The sequence below is a fragment of the Erinaceus europaeus genome, chromosome 16 (genome assembly GCF_950295315.1).
Source record: "Erinaceus europaeus chromosome 16, mEriEur2.1, whole genome shotgun sequence".
NCBI lineage: Eukaryota > Metazoa > Chordata > Mammalia > Eulipotyphla > Erinaceidae > Erinaceus > Erinaceus europaeus.
In genome coordinates this window covers 35952241-35968417 of record NC_080177.1, presented here as the reverse complement: position 1 = coordinate 35968417, position 16177 = coordinate 35952241, and the positions used below count along the sequence as shown (strand labels likewise).

Genomic DNA, 16177 nt, shown 5'->3' with positions numbered 1-16177 from the left:
TCCTCGGCGGCCGATTCGACACACGGCGGGGCAATCCTGGAAAAGAAAGACTGATGTGAGCAACAGATTCTAAAACTCCCGGAGAATTTATTACTTTTATTGTCTCCTCAGACAGTGCTATTTCCAACTTACGCTTCAATGACAGCTCGAGTCTGCCAACACGGTTTGCAAAACGAATTTACCTAAACCCTGGTCCCTAACGGTCTCCAGGGGCTGTACTGAAAACGGTCCCCAGTAAACACTCTATAGTAAACACAAGTGTAAATTCAAGTCAGATCGGCAGCCCCGCAGACCTTCCCTGAGTGCCGTAGGTCTTATTAGTGTTTGCGTTCAGTGGGACCATTTACTGCTTTCAAACAAAACTCACACGCGGGTTTAAGCTTTGAGAAGTCGGAAGCGTGTTTCCACCCGGAAAGAGATGAAGGAACACGGGAAAGCGTTCAGCTTCGTGGTTGGGTATTTTGGAGGCGTTCTCTTGGGGCGCATGCGTATTATATCGGAGGCGGGCGCGGATTGACCCCTGGGCCACTGCAACTGCTGTCAAATCAGACCCGCGGCGATTCGGTGGCGGAGCTTTCGGGAGACGCTGCAGGGAGGATTTATTTGTCACTGGTTGCATCTGGAAGGGTGTTTAAAAGTCTTTGACCGGAAAAAGAAAAAAAAAGTTACTCATCTTCTTACGTGGGTAATTAAGAAACAGCTCTTTGGTTTTCATCAGCTAGACCCCTTCTTTTTAACAGCCCTTCGCTCCGCCCCTCACCTGACTGAATTTCTACGGCGGGACGGGGCACCGGTTCGGGGTGTTTGCTTGATTTTTGTCTCCGCCGTCGCCTTTCCGTCGTCCTGCTCTCATCCATCCTACATTTGACGCCAAACTGAGGTCTGTCTAGTCATTGTTTTACTTAAAAGCGGATAACTCTTGCAAGTTGAAACTCACTTTTTCTTTATCACACCCCTCGCTCAGCCCCCCCCCCCCCCAAGTCCTCACCGAGGTGAACATTTTGTTCCGAAGTTTTACGACCCAGAAGAGAGTTCTTCTATCCAGAACTGTGGACTTAGTGTTGTTACCAGTAATGAAAGGGTCTGAGTTTAGCCCGGAAAAGAACAAAAAGGTTAAGATACCTGCAAGGAGACTTCGTGAAATAGTTTCTCCAAACCAGGGAGATAAGGAGGCTTTGCAGAAAGACGAGTTGTCCCGCGTCCCTCCAGCCTTGTCTGCAAACCAGCGTCTTCCTGTTAGAACCGGGACGGGTTTGAGTGGAACGTTACGTGGTATGTGGTTCCAAATAGTTTTCCAACTGTTTTTATTAAAGTTTTGTAAATCAGGATTGCATTTTGAACAAAGTGTTTCAAAATACACCTTTTTTTTTTTTTAAATGCTTAAGCCTCCAAGCCCAAATTATGTCTACCTGGCACAGGTGTTTTCGAAAACCAAGCTCTCTCTTGGGACAATGTCCAGGCAGTTTAGATCCTATAACACTGTCTAGATGAAACAAATGAAATATTTCCAGTTTTCACTCTCTCCTCTCTCCTCTCTTCTCCTCTCTCTCTCTGTCTCTCTCTCTCTCTGTGTGTGTATTTTCACACTTTTCTTGTTCCCATCTGTGATGGGCACACTAAACTTGATTGAAACGTTTATTTTTATTTTATTTTTTGATAGGACAGAGAAACAGAAGACGGGAGATAGGGAAAGATAGACACCTGCAGACCTGCTTCACCGCTCATGAAGTAGACCCCCTGCAGATGTGGACCCGGGCTCGAACCCCGGTCCTTGCGCTCAGTAATATGTGTGTTTAACCGGGTGTGCCACCGCCCAGCCGAATATGTTTATTTTTCCTGAGTCGGGCTTTGAAGCAAGTGCTCTAATTCTGTTTGGATAGAAAAGCACAACATTTGTCTTTTGATGACTTCCTTGTTCTGATGCTCGATTAACCAACCTGTGAGAAACTAGACGAAAATGAATTATTGCCTATAACTTCACTATTATGTTAAGAACATAACTTCACTGGTAATTTTAAAGACAAGACTAAAGGCTAGTTGTGCAAAAGTAAGCACAGTGTTTTAAAATACTGCTGTTTGAGGGAGTGTAACACAGTAGTCGGGCTGTTATGTCACCAGCATATTTTATTCTTAGTAAATGATTCAACCTAGTTTGTACAAACCCAACAACGCAGTGATATATTTTAAAACACTTGTGTCTGCTTCACTTGATTATTAGAACTGACATTTATTTTCCAAAATGCACTTTAAAAATCTTCACTAGGAAATATTTAATTACATTTTCTTAAAAATCGATATGAAAAAAGCTTTCAAGTTTAGGTCTTGCATTAATATAGAGTTATAGTTCTTTTTTTGAGCTTCCAATTTTCGAGTCATACATGATGCCTGTCCAATTTCTAAAGGTAAGATTGATTTTAAAATTAATTTCTTTGTTTTATTTTTTTAGGTTCACTAGACTTAACTTCTGCTAGAAACTATCACCAGTCTCCATTAGAAAATCCAGCTGTGCCAGAAAGTGTAAGAAAAAGGGATATTTACTATGCCAATACTAAAATTTTCAATATTGTCAGATGACATGTTCTTAAATTGTTTGCATGGTAGTAGGCTTTCTTATTTAAATTTTGTTCACCAGGAGAAATGTCTTAAAGTTGTGACTTGAATAGTTTTGAGACATTAATGAAAACTCTTACATAGAATAAAAATGAACTTATTTCGGGAGTCAGGCAGTAGCGCAGTGGGTTAAATGCAGGTGGCACAAAGCGCAACTGACTTAAGGATCCAGGTTCGAGCCCCTAGTTCCCCACCTGCAGGAGAGTCACTTCACAAGTGGTCTGCAGGTGTCTTTCTCTCCCCGCCTCTGTCTTCCCCTCCTCTCTCCATTTCTCTCTGTCCTATCCAACAATGAAGACATCAATAACAACAACAATAATAATTATAACAACAATAAAAAATAACAAGGGCAACAAAAGGGAAAATAAATAAACTTATTTCTATTTCTGGATATAATTATACTTAGTGAAATAAGTAAACAGATAAGACAACTCTGGATGGTTTCACTCATTTGTGAAATCTAGAGAGCTGATACACATGAAGTTGTAAAAAACAAAACAAACAAAAAAACTGTAATCAGTGTCTAAGGCTTTGTGAGAACTATGGTAGTTATGACAGGGTAGAGACACAGAGTGGTGGTGGTGGTTGCACTAGGGATCTATATACTCTGTAATTTTACAATCTTGTAAACCACTATTAATCACAAAATTGGTATTGAAAAAAAAACTTAATCCGTGATGCCAACTGAAAGGACATAAAGGGGCCAGGTGGTGGTACACCTGATTAAGCAAACACATTACAGTACATGAGGACCTGGGTTCAAGCCCCTGCTCCCCACCTGCAGGGGGAAAGCTTCACAAGTAGTGAAGCAGGACTGCAGGTGTCTCTGTTGTCTCTTTCCTTCTCTATCTCCCTCTCCTCTATTAATTTCTCTATCTAATAATAAATAAAATAGGATTAAAATAAACAAGAAAATAAATTCTTAATAAATAAATGAGACACACTATCTAGTGAAAAACTGTCCTAGACAAGAGACTTAAAAATGCAGTAAAGATAAAAGGAATTATAATGACATAACAAAAAAAATATTTATTATCTTTATTTATTTATTGGATAGAGACAGCCAGAAATCTAGAGGGAAGGTTATAGGGAGGGAGACAGAGATTAGACACCTGCAGCACTGTTTCACCATTTGCAAAGTTTTCCCCCTGCAGGTGGGAAGTGGGGGCTCAAACCCAGATCCTTGCACATTATAACATGTGCACTCAATCAGGTTTGCTACTACTTGGCCCCATGATATAATTTTTTAAAGTGAATTGTGAGTATATATCACTCTAACTACTCTGACATACATGATTTATTGGGACTTCACTACTCCAAAGTTTTTTAGATAGAAAGAGAGAGGGAGAGAGGGAAAAATATTACACCACTAAAATTTCCTTCTGTAGGTAGACTCAAACCTGGGTCATGCTCATCACAAAGCAAGCACACTGTCTGAGCTAGCTTCCCAACCTATGTATCTTTTGAGGAACCTTTAAGATAGCACACTGGAGAGATAGTTTACAGAGTAGGACGGTGTGCCTTGCCACTTGGGTAACCCAGGTTCAAGCCCTGACACGACATGGGAGTGTCACAGGAGCAAGGGAAACTCTGGTGCTATGGTATCTCTTGCACTTTTTTTGTCTCTCTCTCTCTCTCTCTATCTGTTGGTGAAATCATGCACATACAAGATCCAGGATCTGAAATGGGAAACAACAACAACACTGACAACAACAAACAAAAATATGTAGTTCTCTTTTATTTATTTATTTTTTTGCCTCCAGGGTTATCGCTGGGGCTCCATGCCTGCACTACAAATCCATTGCTCCTGAGGGCCATTTTTTTTCTCTTTTGTTGCTCTTGTTTATCATTGTTGTTGTTGCTGTTGTTGTTGTTAGATAGGACAGAGAGAAATGGAGAGAGGAGGGGAAGACAGAGAGGAGGAGAGAAAGATAGACACTTGCAGACCTACTTCACTGCCTGTGAAGTGACCCCCTTGCAGGTGGGGAATAGGCAGCTCGAACCAGGATCCTTACGCCAGGTCCTTGCTCTTTGTGCCATGTGCGCTTAACCCGCAGTGCTAGCACCCAGTCCCCATGTAGTTCTCTTATACACTAACATTCTAGCTCTACTTGGTGTACCACCACTTGGCCCCAGTAATTTTTTTTCTACCTTTTCCAATTTTCAACGCATAGTTGTTTGCTGATTTATATACTCATCCATTCACCTGTATGACAGTTGATTGCTCATTCAACAAATTTTTGAGTAGCTTCAAGGCATTTGAGTGTTATGGTGGTTCTAGGAATAAAGTATCTATAGTTTTGCCCACCTGGAATACAGGAAGCACAAACCTCATAAGTGGTACTTGCTAAGAAATAAATCATAAATCATAACATTTATTTAGCCTTCCCCCCCCTTTCATATCTCAAAGGACTTTTCCAAAGATGTCTCTGTGCAAAAGTTGCCCTTGGATAAAATGGAAGAGAGCAACAGACAAAAAGGTAAAAGCATGGATTTGCTATTTTTATTCTAGTAAGTTATATGTATAAGACAAATGTATGATTTTTACCATTTCATTTATCTTAAATACTTTTTCTTTAAATATTTTTATTAAGGTAATACTGGTTTATAAGTGAGTATAATTTAGGGATACAGTTTCACATCTTTTCCTGGTGTGTGTTACCATACTACATCCACAGCTATCATTGTGTATCATAAGTATCATAACTCTATCTAATAGTCTGTATCTAATACACTCTGCCCTTAAGAAAACTCTTTTTTCCTTTGCCCTTTGGTGACCTCAGTTCTGCAATCAGTTGCTTACATTTGATTTTGTTTGCTCTTTTGTTTCTCTATATTCCACACATATAACTGAAATCACTTGGTATTTTCCCTTCTTCTTCTGAGTTATTTTGCTTTGCATGATTTCTTCCAGTTCTATCCAAAATATCATCTTTTCTCATAGTTGATTAGTATTCTGGTGTGTGTGTGTATGTATCAATTTCTTAACCCATCTGTCTTTTTAAAAAATTGTATTTATATTTATTTATTTATTTATTTATTTATTTTTATTTTTGAGAGAGATGCAGAAAGACATAGAGAGAAACACCAGAGCACTGCTCAGCAATGGCTTATGGTGGTGCAGGGGATTGAACCTAGGACTTTGGAGCCTCAGGCATGAAAATCTCTTTGCATAACCATTATGCTATCTACTCCCACCCTTTTTTTTTTTTGAAACTTGAGCTGATTTAATTAATTAATTAATTTTTGCCTCCAGGGTTATTGCTGGGGCTAGGTGCCTGCACTACAAATTCACTGCTCCTGGAGGCCATCCCCCCCCCCCCCCCCCCGTTTTTGCTGTCCTTGTTGTTATTGCTGTTGTTGTTGGATAGGACAGAGAGAAATGGAGAGAGGAGGGGAAGACAAGAGAGCGGGAGAGAAAGATAGACACCTGCAGACCTGCTTCAACGCTTGTATAGCGACCTCCCTGAATGTGGGGAGCCAGGGATTCGAAACAGAATCCTTAGGTGGGTCCTTGCGCTTGGCGCCATTTGCACTTAACTCTCTGCACACCACCCCCTTATTTACTTATTTTTAACCAGAATACTGCTCAACTCTGATTTATGGTAGTTTGGAGGATAAAACTGGGACTTGGGTGCCTCAGATAAGAGTCTTCTTTGTGGGCAGAGGGTAGATAGTCTAATAGTCATAGTCATGCAAACACACTCTAATGCCTGAGGCTCCAAAGTCCCAGGTTCAATCCCCTGCACCACCATAAACCAGAACTGAACAGTATTCTGGTGAGGGAATGGGAGGGAAAGAGGGAGGGAGGGGAAGACTCTCCATAAACATTATGATAACTCCCCCACCCTTGGGTTGATTTCATACCTTGGCTGTTATAAATAGCTCTTCAGTGAACATGGCAATGCACATATATTTTTTAGATAAGGGGTTTTGTGTTCTTTGGATAGATACTATGAGTGAAATTGCTGGATCATATTTTAATATTTTTTTGAAAGCCTTTTTTTTTTTTTTAGAAGTACAGGGGATTGACTCTAGGAGGATTATTTAGGAGCCTTAGGCACAAAAATATGTTTGCATATCCCCCTTTCAAGAACCCTTTTTTGTTCTTTTTTTTTATTAGTGATTTAATATTGATTTACAAAATTATGACATACAGGGGTATAATTCCCTACCTTTCCCACCACCAGAGTTCTGTGTCCTCATTCCTTCCATTGGAAACTGCAGTAGTTCTCTCAAGATAACAGATATGAGTTGACTATTACTTCTGTAACTATCTGTCTCCCTCTCTCTCTCTCTCTCTCTCTCTCTATATATATATATATATATATATATATATACATATATATATATTCCCCCATTTTATCTATGATTCTGCTTTTATTTATTTATTTAAATGAGAACACTGCTTTAGTTTGGTTTATGGTGATGCAAAGGATTGAATTTGGGACTTTGAAGCCTCAGGCACAAAAGTCTTTTGCATAACTATTATGCTGTATCTCTACCCTTAATTTTTTTTTTTAAATATTTATTTTATTTATTTATTCCCTTTTGTTGCCCTTGTTTTATTGTCGTAGTTATTATTATTATTGTTGTTGTTGTTGTTGTTGGATAGGACAGAGAAATGGAGAGAGGAGGGGAAGACAGAGAGGAGGAGAGAAAGATAGACACCAGCAGACCTGCTTCACCGCCTGTGAAGTGACTCCCCTGCAGGTGGGGTTCGAACCGGGATCCTTATGCCGGTCCTTGTGCTTTGCGCCACCTGCGCTTAACCCGCTGTGCTACAGCCCGACTCCCCACTACCCTTAATTTTTTCCCTGTATATTCTTGTCAGCACTCCCTTCTTCCTGGACTTTATTTTTCATTGTTTCAGATTTTATTTATTTTTAACTAATTAACTTTAAGCCATTTTTTTTTACTTGTGATTAATAGTAATTTACAAGATTACAGTGTATTTAGTTCTACACTGTACACACCACCAAAGTTCTGTCTCCCCCTCCCAACATAACCACTGCAGTTCTTGCAAAATCATAGAGACAGCTTGTTTATTTCATTTTTTTCTATCAAATTCATGTGCTTCAGTTCTCTTGATTCCACATATGAGTGACCTTTAAGTCTTAATAACTTAGGAACAAACTTAGGGCCTCATACATGCAACACAGCCAGATGGTCTCCAGACCCAGTTTTTCACTTCTGTCATCTAGAGAGAAAGGAGAGCAAGGGATTGAATTTGGGACTTTGTGTTTGGAACTCCAAATGATACACTGTGCCACCTTCTGGGCTGCTGTATATAGATTAAAAAATTATTTATTTAAACTTTTTATCTTTATTTACCTGTTCGATAGAGACAGTCAGAAATCAAGAGGGATGAGGGTGATAGAAAGAGAGACAGAGAGACACCTGCAGCAGTGTTTCATCACTCTCAAAGCTTTCTCCCTGCAGGTGGGGACCAGGGGCAGGAACCTGGGTCCTTGTGCATTGTAACTTGTGGGCTCAACCAGATGCACCACCACCTGGCCCCCAAGGTTAATTAATTAGAGAGAAAGAGGGAAAAAGATAGAGTTAGTTACAGAGATAGAGAGGATGAACCAGAACATCACTCTGGCACTTGCATTGCTGGTACTTAAACTCAGACCCTCATTCTAGAGAATTGAGCATCTTATCCACAGTGCCACCTCCCAAAACATGTATATAGACATTTGTAGTTTAATTTTATAATCTGCTGTGTTGGCTTGTTGTTTCTAGTAAATTTTTGTGTGGATTCTTTAGGGTTTTCAATTTATATTATGTCATTTGCAAATAGATATAGCTTTCTTTTTCCAATTTGAGTCACTTTTTTTTTCCTTATATAATTCTGCCCCAAACTTCTGAAATCATACTGAATAATTGTGGTGATAGTAAGTACTCCCTATCTTGTGCCTGATTTTAGAGGAAAAGTTTTCAGTTTTTCACAATTGAGTATGTCAGCTTCTGATTTTTTTGTATATGCCTTCACAATGTTCCTTCTCCTGTACTATTGAGTTTATAGATATTTATTTCCCCATTTTTAGTATTTTATTTATTAATGAAAGAGATACATAGAGAAAGATAGGGAGGGAGGGAAGGAGAGAGAGAGAAAGCGAGAGAGAGAGAGAGAGAGAGAGAGAGAGAGGCCAGAACCCTGCTTAGCTTTGGCTTATGTGATGGGGATTGAACCTGGAACCTCAGAGCTTCAGGCATGAAAGTCTTTTGCAGAACCATTATGTCTCCCCACCCCAAGATTTTTTTTTCATAAATGGATGCTAGATTTTATCAAACCTTTTCTATGTCTATTAATGTGATCATCTAATTTTATTATTTAAAAATAAATTTTATTAGTGACTTACTAAAGGTTTACAAGATTATGAGACTACAGTGAGTATAGTCCCACACTGTACCCACCAACATAATTTTCTGCCCCTCCTGCAACCATAATCACCATAGTTCTCACAAAGTCCCAGAGATATATTGTCTACATCTTTTCTTTTTCCTTTGCAAGTTCATGTGTTTTAATTCTCTACATTCCACATATGAGTGAAACCCTCTAGTCATTTGTCTTTTATCTCTTACTGTTTTTACTAAGCATAGTCACTTCAATTTCTATCTATATATTTTGTCCTGAATGACACTTTTTATCTTTTTTGATTGCATAGTAGTAGTTCATTGAATATACGTCCTATAAACTCTTTTTGCGATCATATTTATTTTGTTGATGTGGGGAATTACATGAGTAGATTTGTGTAATGTTATGCCATACTATATTAGTGGATTAAATCCATTTCATCTTGATTTATCCTTTTAATGTATTGTTGAATTTCAGTTTGCTAGACTTTGCCTTTTATGTTTGCATCTGTCTTCATTAGAAATATTGGTTTGTAGTTTTCTGTTTTTTTTTTTTTTAGTTTTTTTTTAATATTTATTTATTTTCCCTGTTTTGCCCTTGTTGGGTTTTCTGTTTTTGTGATGTCCCTGTCTTCTTTTGGTGTTAGGATTGTATTAACCTCATTAAGAAGTGTTTGGGAAAATTTTCTCTTAAATTTTTGGATGAGCTTGAGAAGAATAGATAATAGGTCATTACCTTATTAAACTAACTTCCCTATTCTCCCCTCTAACTCTGCACAATTACCATTATTTCTGTATTAACTAATTTTTACTGTACCCTTTTCTACTTAGCATATTTCCATCCATGATTCAATTTCCTTTGTAAGGATAACATTTTTTAATTTTTAGATATCTGTTGATTTTTAAATATTCATCAAATGATCTTAAAGTTTTCTTTCTTATTTTTTGAGTCTTAAAATATTTTATTTTATTAATTTATTGGATAGAGACAGAGAGATATCAAGTGGGAAGTGGAAGATAGAAAAAAAGAGACACCTGTAGCAATGTTTCACCGCTCCTGAAACTTTCCCCTTGCAGGTGGGAACTGGGGACTTGAACCCCTGTCCTTGTGCATTGTACTGTGTGCTTAACATAATGTGTGCCACTGCTTCTCCTCATTTGCCTGGACCACTCCTTGTTATTGCTATTATTATTTTAATATATATAAATATATATGTATTAGATAGGATAGAGGAAATTGAGAGGGCAGGGGAGACAAAATGACACCTGCAGATCTGCTTAATCACTTGTGAAGCTTCTTCTCCCCAACCCCTGCAGGTGGGTAGCAAGGGCTAAAACTGGTAGCAAGGACTTCTTGTTATTTTATTTTTTTAACTTAAAAATTGTTTTATTTTGTTTTTTGCTTCCAGGTTATCTCTGGGGCTTAGTGCTGCCACTACAGATTTATTGCTCCTGTCGACCATTTTTTTAAATCTTATTATTGGATAGAACAGAGAGAAATTGAGAGGGAGATAGGGAGAAAGAAAGACACTTGCACACCTGCTTCACCGCATGGGAAGCGTCCCCCCAGGTGGGAATGGGGTCCTTGCTCAGGTCCTTGTTTAGTACTATGTGCACTTAACCAGCTACACCACTGCCCCCCCCATTATTTTTTATTTATTTTTCTTCCAAATTAATGGAAAGTAATTATTAATGGAAATTTTAGAATGAAAGAGCAAGATTTAAATGGTAAAGGTAATTTTATTATTATCAGTCTCTTTCAAAGGTCTTGTACTAGTTTTGAATAATTTTTGAGACAGTAGAAACTTTGAAAAAATATTAAATGATGTTTTAAAAAATAATTGATATTATTTTAAGCTAAGTAATTTTTTTCTTTAGAGTTTGGGCAAATTTCCTTAATCTTTGATATACTTTTATCCCCCTAGAGTTTAAGGTTATCATTCTTAATTATTTGTTCCATGCCTTTTTTTTTTGGGGGGGGGGGTTTCTATAATTGAATTCTTGAATATTCTTTTAGTTCATTTTTTTTAGGTGCTTATTAAGATTTCATACATTTTCAGGGATCTGAAGTACATCTTTTTATCTTGATTTTGCAGAAAATGATATCTTAATTTCCCAGTATGCCATGGGACAGAAAGATGCTGTAAGAGCAATTTTAAAGCAAAAGTAAGTTTTATTTATAGAAAATAAGTATGTTGTTTCTTGTAATTCTATATGGTTCTCTAAAAATCAGCTTCCCTTAAGTTTTAAACTTAGGAAAAATTTTCTTTTTAATTTTTTTAAATACATAGTTTGACTATATATAATTTTTCATGGTGCTGAACACGTGAAATACTCAGTAACTTTAGAAGAGATATTCAAAGTAGCTATGTATTAGCTTATTAATACTCACAAAATTCATTGAAGTAAATTCCATTAACATCTTTATTTTATAGACCCATTTTATAAATGAGGATACAGAGATATTAATCAACTGACTTTTCCAAATTCTTTTAATATGTATTCATTGGGCTGGAGTTCAAACCCAGTCACTGGACCGTTAGAGCCCACTCTATCTTAATCATCTTAATATAGCAATGAATTTTATACATAGTTATTACTACAATAGTAGCAGTTATGGTCAGGTAGCTCCAGATAACTAATATTTATTATTTATTTATTTACCAGAGTACTACTCAGCTCTGGCTTATGGTGCTTCTGGGGATTGAACCTGGAACCTTTGGTGCGTGAGATCTGAAAATCGTTTTGCATAACCATTATGCTGTCTCCCCAGCCCAATACTTAATACTTATTATTTATGTTGTCTGTGAGAAGCAGCCTGATTTCTGAAAGTGGTTGTTTTGTGATATATAACAGGTATATGTAGAAATGTGGAGCAGGGCAGGAGATTAGATTATATAGAAACTTAAGTAAATACATATAAATTCAGGCAGAAGAAATTAATCTGTCAGCAACAAGGGCAGCAAAAGGTACTAAATAAATATTTAAAACATATAAAAAAAGAAAAAAATTAATCTCTTAGGCTTCCATAAGGAACACTTTTAGACATTCAAATTGTGTCAGAAGTTTTTACGTAAAAACTGGAAGAATTAAATAGTTAGCAAGGGATAAAGTTTTGTGCTAGCAAGGATGTACAGGGAGAATTACTATCAACAGAGAAAGTTAAGATGTAGGAATATTTCTGGGAAATAGGACCAGCTCTTACTAGCTGTTGATACTTTTGATCAATGATAGATGGCCTGTTAGGTTTCCTCTGCCTTTATAATTCTATGACACTCTGACTACAATTGTGATGAAATAATTAACAAACTTGATGACTCATTTGGATATGAGAGGTATGCAGAGTATAAAGTTAACTTCAAAAATTTGGGACTGAGAAAAATGATACTTTTAGTAGCAATGAAGAAATATCAAAGAAGAGTAAGTTTCTAAGAACTCTGTTTTATTCGATCACATTCTTTAGAACTTAATCTATCCTATAGAATTAAAAAAGAAATTAACTCTGTCTTACTTAAAAACCAAGTGGAGGGAGTTGGGCGCTAGCTCAGTGGGTTAAGCGCACGTGGCCCAAAGCGCAAGGAACAGCACAAGGATCCTGGTTCCAGCCCCCAGCTCCCCACCTGCAGGGGAGTTGCTTCACAGGTGGTGAAGCAGGTCTGCAGGTGTCTGTCTTTCTCTCCCCCTCTCTGTCTTCCCCTCCACCCTCCATTTCTCTCTGTCCTATTCAACAACAAAGACATCAATAATAACTACAACACTAAAACAAGGGCAACAAAAGGGAATAAATAAAAATTAAAAAAAAAAAACAAGTGGATGGGGAGAAGTAGTAGTGCACCTAGTTGAGTGAACATGTTACAATGTGCAAGGACCTGGGTTCGAGCCCCTGGTCCCCACCTGCAGGAGGAAAGCTTTGCTGGTGAAACAGTGCTGCAGGTGTTTCTCTGTCTCTCTCTCTACCCCCCTTCCCTTTCTGGCTGCCTCTATCAAATAAATAAAAATTAAAAAAAGAAACCTTAAAAATAATTTTAAAAAACCAAATAGGGGAGCCCAGCAGCTGAAGATAAATCACATTCCTGCCACTTTTACTTAAACTTCTCTAGGACTCTTCAATTTTATTAATGGTCCCTTTCATTGTTTTTTAAAATATTTATTTTGGATAGAGACAGAAATTGAGAGGGGAGGGGAAGATTAGTGAGGAGTGGGGAAAGAGAGAGAGAGAGAGGGGGAGAGGGAGGAGAGAGACACCAAGACCTGCAACGGTGCTTCACCACTTATAAACCTTTCTCCTGGTGGGGAGCAGAGGCTTGAACCTATATCATTTCACACTGTATTGTGTGTGCTCAACCATGAGCACTACTACCTGGCTCCTAACTATTACTTTTTACCCTTCCTCCCTCCCTCCCTTCCTTCCTTCTTTCCTTCCTTCCTTCCGTCCTTCCTCCATTCTCCTCCTCCTCCTCCTCTTCTTTTTTAACACGAGTTCTACTTATCTTGGATTTATGGTGGTATGGGGGCTTGAGCCTGGGGCTCTGGAGGCATCAACATTTTTTATAGAACTACTATACCATCTTCCCCGCTCTCACTGTTTTAAGTTAAATACAGAGCAAAACTGCTTATTGTTGATTACAGTTAAATTGCTTATTGTCAATATTTGCCAGTTTTCTGGATTCATTTTAAATCCAGGCTTCTAATTGTGTTTTGTGTCCACCCTGGGTGGCAATTGTTAATTAAGTCTAAGCAAGTTCAAATTTAAAAATTCTTTTCTGCGTTTTAACAATCTGAGGAGGACCTCTGGTAATAAATTTGGTAGGAGTCAGGTGGTAGTGCAGCGGGTTAAGCACAGGTGGCGCAAAGCGCAAGGACCGGCTCAAGGATCCTGGTTCGAGCCCCTGGCTCCCCACCTGCGGGGGAGTTGCTTCACAAGCACTGAAGCATCTGCAGGTGTCTTTCTCTCCCCCTCTCTGTCTTCCCCATCTCTCTCCATTTCTCTTTGTCCTATCCAACAATGACGACATCAATAACAGCAACAATAATAACTACAACAATAAAACAAGAGCAACAAAAGAGAATAAATAAATAAATATTAAAAAAAACTTGGTGCTTGAATTCTTAGTCTTTAATTTTGTGTGTGTGTGTGTGTGTGTGTGTGTGTGTAAGATGGAGACAGATGTGGGGACAGGATGAGAGGAACTATAGCTCTGAAGCTTCCTTTAATGTAGTGGGGCCTGAGCTTAAACCTGGGTCACATACATGGCAAAATAGTGCACTATCCAATGAACTATTTTGCTGGTTCTATAAATGCTTTAAATATGTAATTCTTTGGGTCTAAGTGGTGGGTGGTGCACCTGGTTAAGCATACACATTACAGAGTGCAAGGACCCAAGTTCAAGCTCCTAGTCCCCACCTGCAGGGGGAAAGCTTCACAAGTGGTGAAGTAGGGCTGCAGGTGTCTCTGTCTCTTTTTCTTTCTACCTCTTCTTCTCCTCTCAGTTTCGCTCTCTATCCAATAATAAATAAATAAAAGGATTTAAAAAATAAAAATTTGTACTTTTTAGTTATATAATATTACAACTATATCTACACCTTTATAGTTATTATTTTCAGAACTATTAATGCCTTTGTAGAATTCTTTTTTTTTTTTTAAAGCATGCAGACATGGTGCCACACGTGCATACTTTTTTTTTTTATTGTTGTAGTTATTATTGTTGTTGTTGGATAGGACAGAGAGAAATGGAGAGAGGAGGGGAAGACAGAGGAGGAGAGAAAGATAGACACCTGCAGACCTGCTTCACCGCCTGTGAAGCGACTCTCCTGCAGGTGGGGAGCCGGGGTTCGAACCAGGATCCTTATGCCGGTCCTTGTGCTTTGCGCCACCTGCGCTTAACCCGCTGCGCTACAGCCCGACTCCCAGAATTATTTCTTTTTTTAACATTTATTTATTTATTTCCTTTTATTGCCCTTGTTTTATTGTTGTAGTTATTATTGTTGTTGTCGTTGGCTAGGACAGAGAGAAATGGAGAGAGGAGGGGAAGACAGAGAGGGGGAGAGAAAGACACCTGCAGACCTGCTTCACCACTTGTGAAGTGACTCCCCTGCAGGTGGGGAGCCAGGGGCTCCAACTGGGATCCTTATGCTTTGGGCTTTTGCGCTTTGGGCCGAGTACGCTTAACCCATTGCACAACCACCCAACTCCCTGTAGAATTATTTCTTGTGGTTCGGGAGGTGGCACAGTGGATAAGGCATTGGACTCTCAAATATGAGGATCCGAGTTCAATCCCTGGCAGCACATGTACCAGAGTGACGTCTGGTTCATACTCTCTCTTATATTATTTCTCATGAACAAATAAAATCTTAAAAAGGGAATTATTTCTTTAGTGCTTAGTGCCCTACACTTTAATAGATTTTATTAATCTATTACAAATAACATATTGTTAGATATTTCCTGAAATGGTTTAGTTTACTAAATATATTTCTGTTTCTTTTGTCTCCCCCACATTTATTTCTTTACAGAACGCAAACTATACCTGTGTTTAAGGAGGTAAAAGTACAGCTTTTGGAAGATGCAGGCACAGAAAAGGACACTGTTGCTCAGGAGATTAGAACTTCTCCCAGTGGAATTGATTCAGCTACAACTGTAGCTGCAGCAACTGCAGCTGCCATTGCAGCAGCCGCTCCGCTGATAAAAGTGTGTGACTCTTCTTTAGCTGTGCAGAAGCTTTTTAATTTGATATAGTCACATAGGTTTATGCTTTCCTTAGTCTTCTTTGTAATTGGATTTGTTTCATTGAAGATGTGTTTAAAATTTATGCGGGAAAGAGTTCTACCAATGTTTTCCTCTAAGTATCTGATAGTTTCTGGTCTAACATCGAAGTCCTTGATCCACTTGGAATTTACTTTTGTATTTGGTGAAATATAGTGGTTCAGTTTCATTCTTCTGCATGTTTCAACCCATTGTTTCCAACACCATTTGTTGAAGAGACTCTGCTTTCCCCATTTAATAGTCTGGGCCCCTTTGTCAAAGATTAGATGTCCATAGGTGTGGGGCCTCATTTCTGGGCTCTCAATTCTATTCCACTGGTTAGTGTGTCTATTCATGTTCCAGTACCAAGCAGTTTTGATGACAATGGCCCTATAATACAATTGGAGATCAGGGAGTGTGATGCTTCCAGTTCTGTTCTTTCTTCTCAAGATTGTTTTGGCAATTCGA

The 16177-nt window shown here is 38.4% G+C and overlaps 1 protein-coding gene across 4 annotated transcripts in view; it reads left to right on the top strand.

The window, feature by feature from the left end:
- Positions 1-530: 530 nt before the first annotated feature.
- KIAA0586 (KIAA0586 ortholog) overlaps positions 531-16177 on the top strand; it is a 184969-nt gene continuing 169322 nt past the window's right edge. For 2 of the 4 annotated variants that reach the window (XM_060174909.1, XM_060174906.1), the window contains exons 1-5: positions 534-1272; positions 2447-2517; positions 5021-5090; positions 11067-11136; positions 15481-15655. In XM_060174909.1, coding sequence (XP_060030892.1) covers positions 1074-1272; positions 2447-2517; positions 5021-5090; positions 11067-11136; positions 15481-15655 — 585 coding nt within the window. In that variant the 5' untranslated portion in view covers positions 534-1073. Of the gene's footprint in view, positions 1273-2446; positions 2518-5020; positions 5091-11066; positions 11137-15480; positions 15656-16177 lie in introns of all 4 variants that reach the window. The other 2 variants (XM_060174907.1, XM_060174908.1) reach the window with 2 other exon arrangements.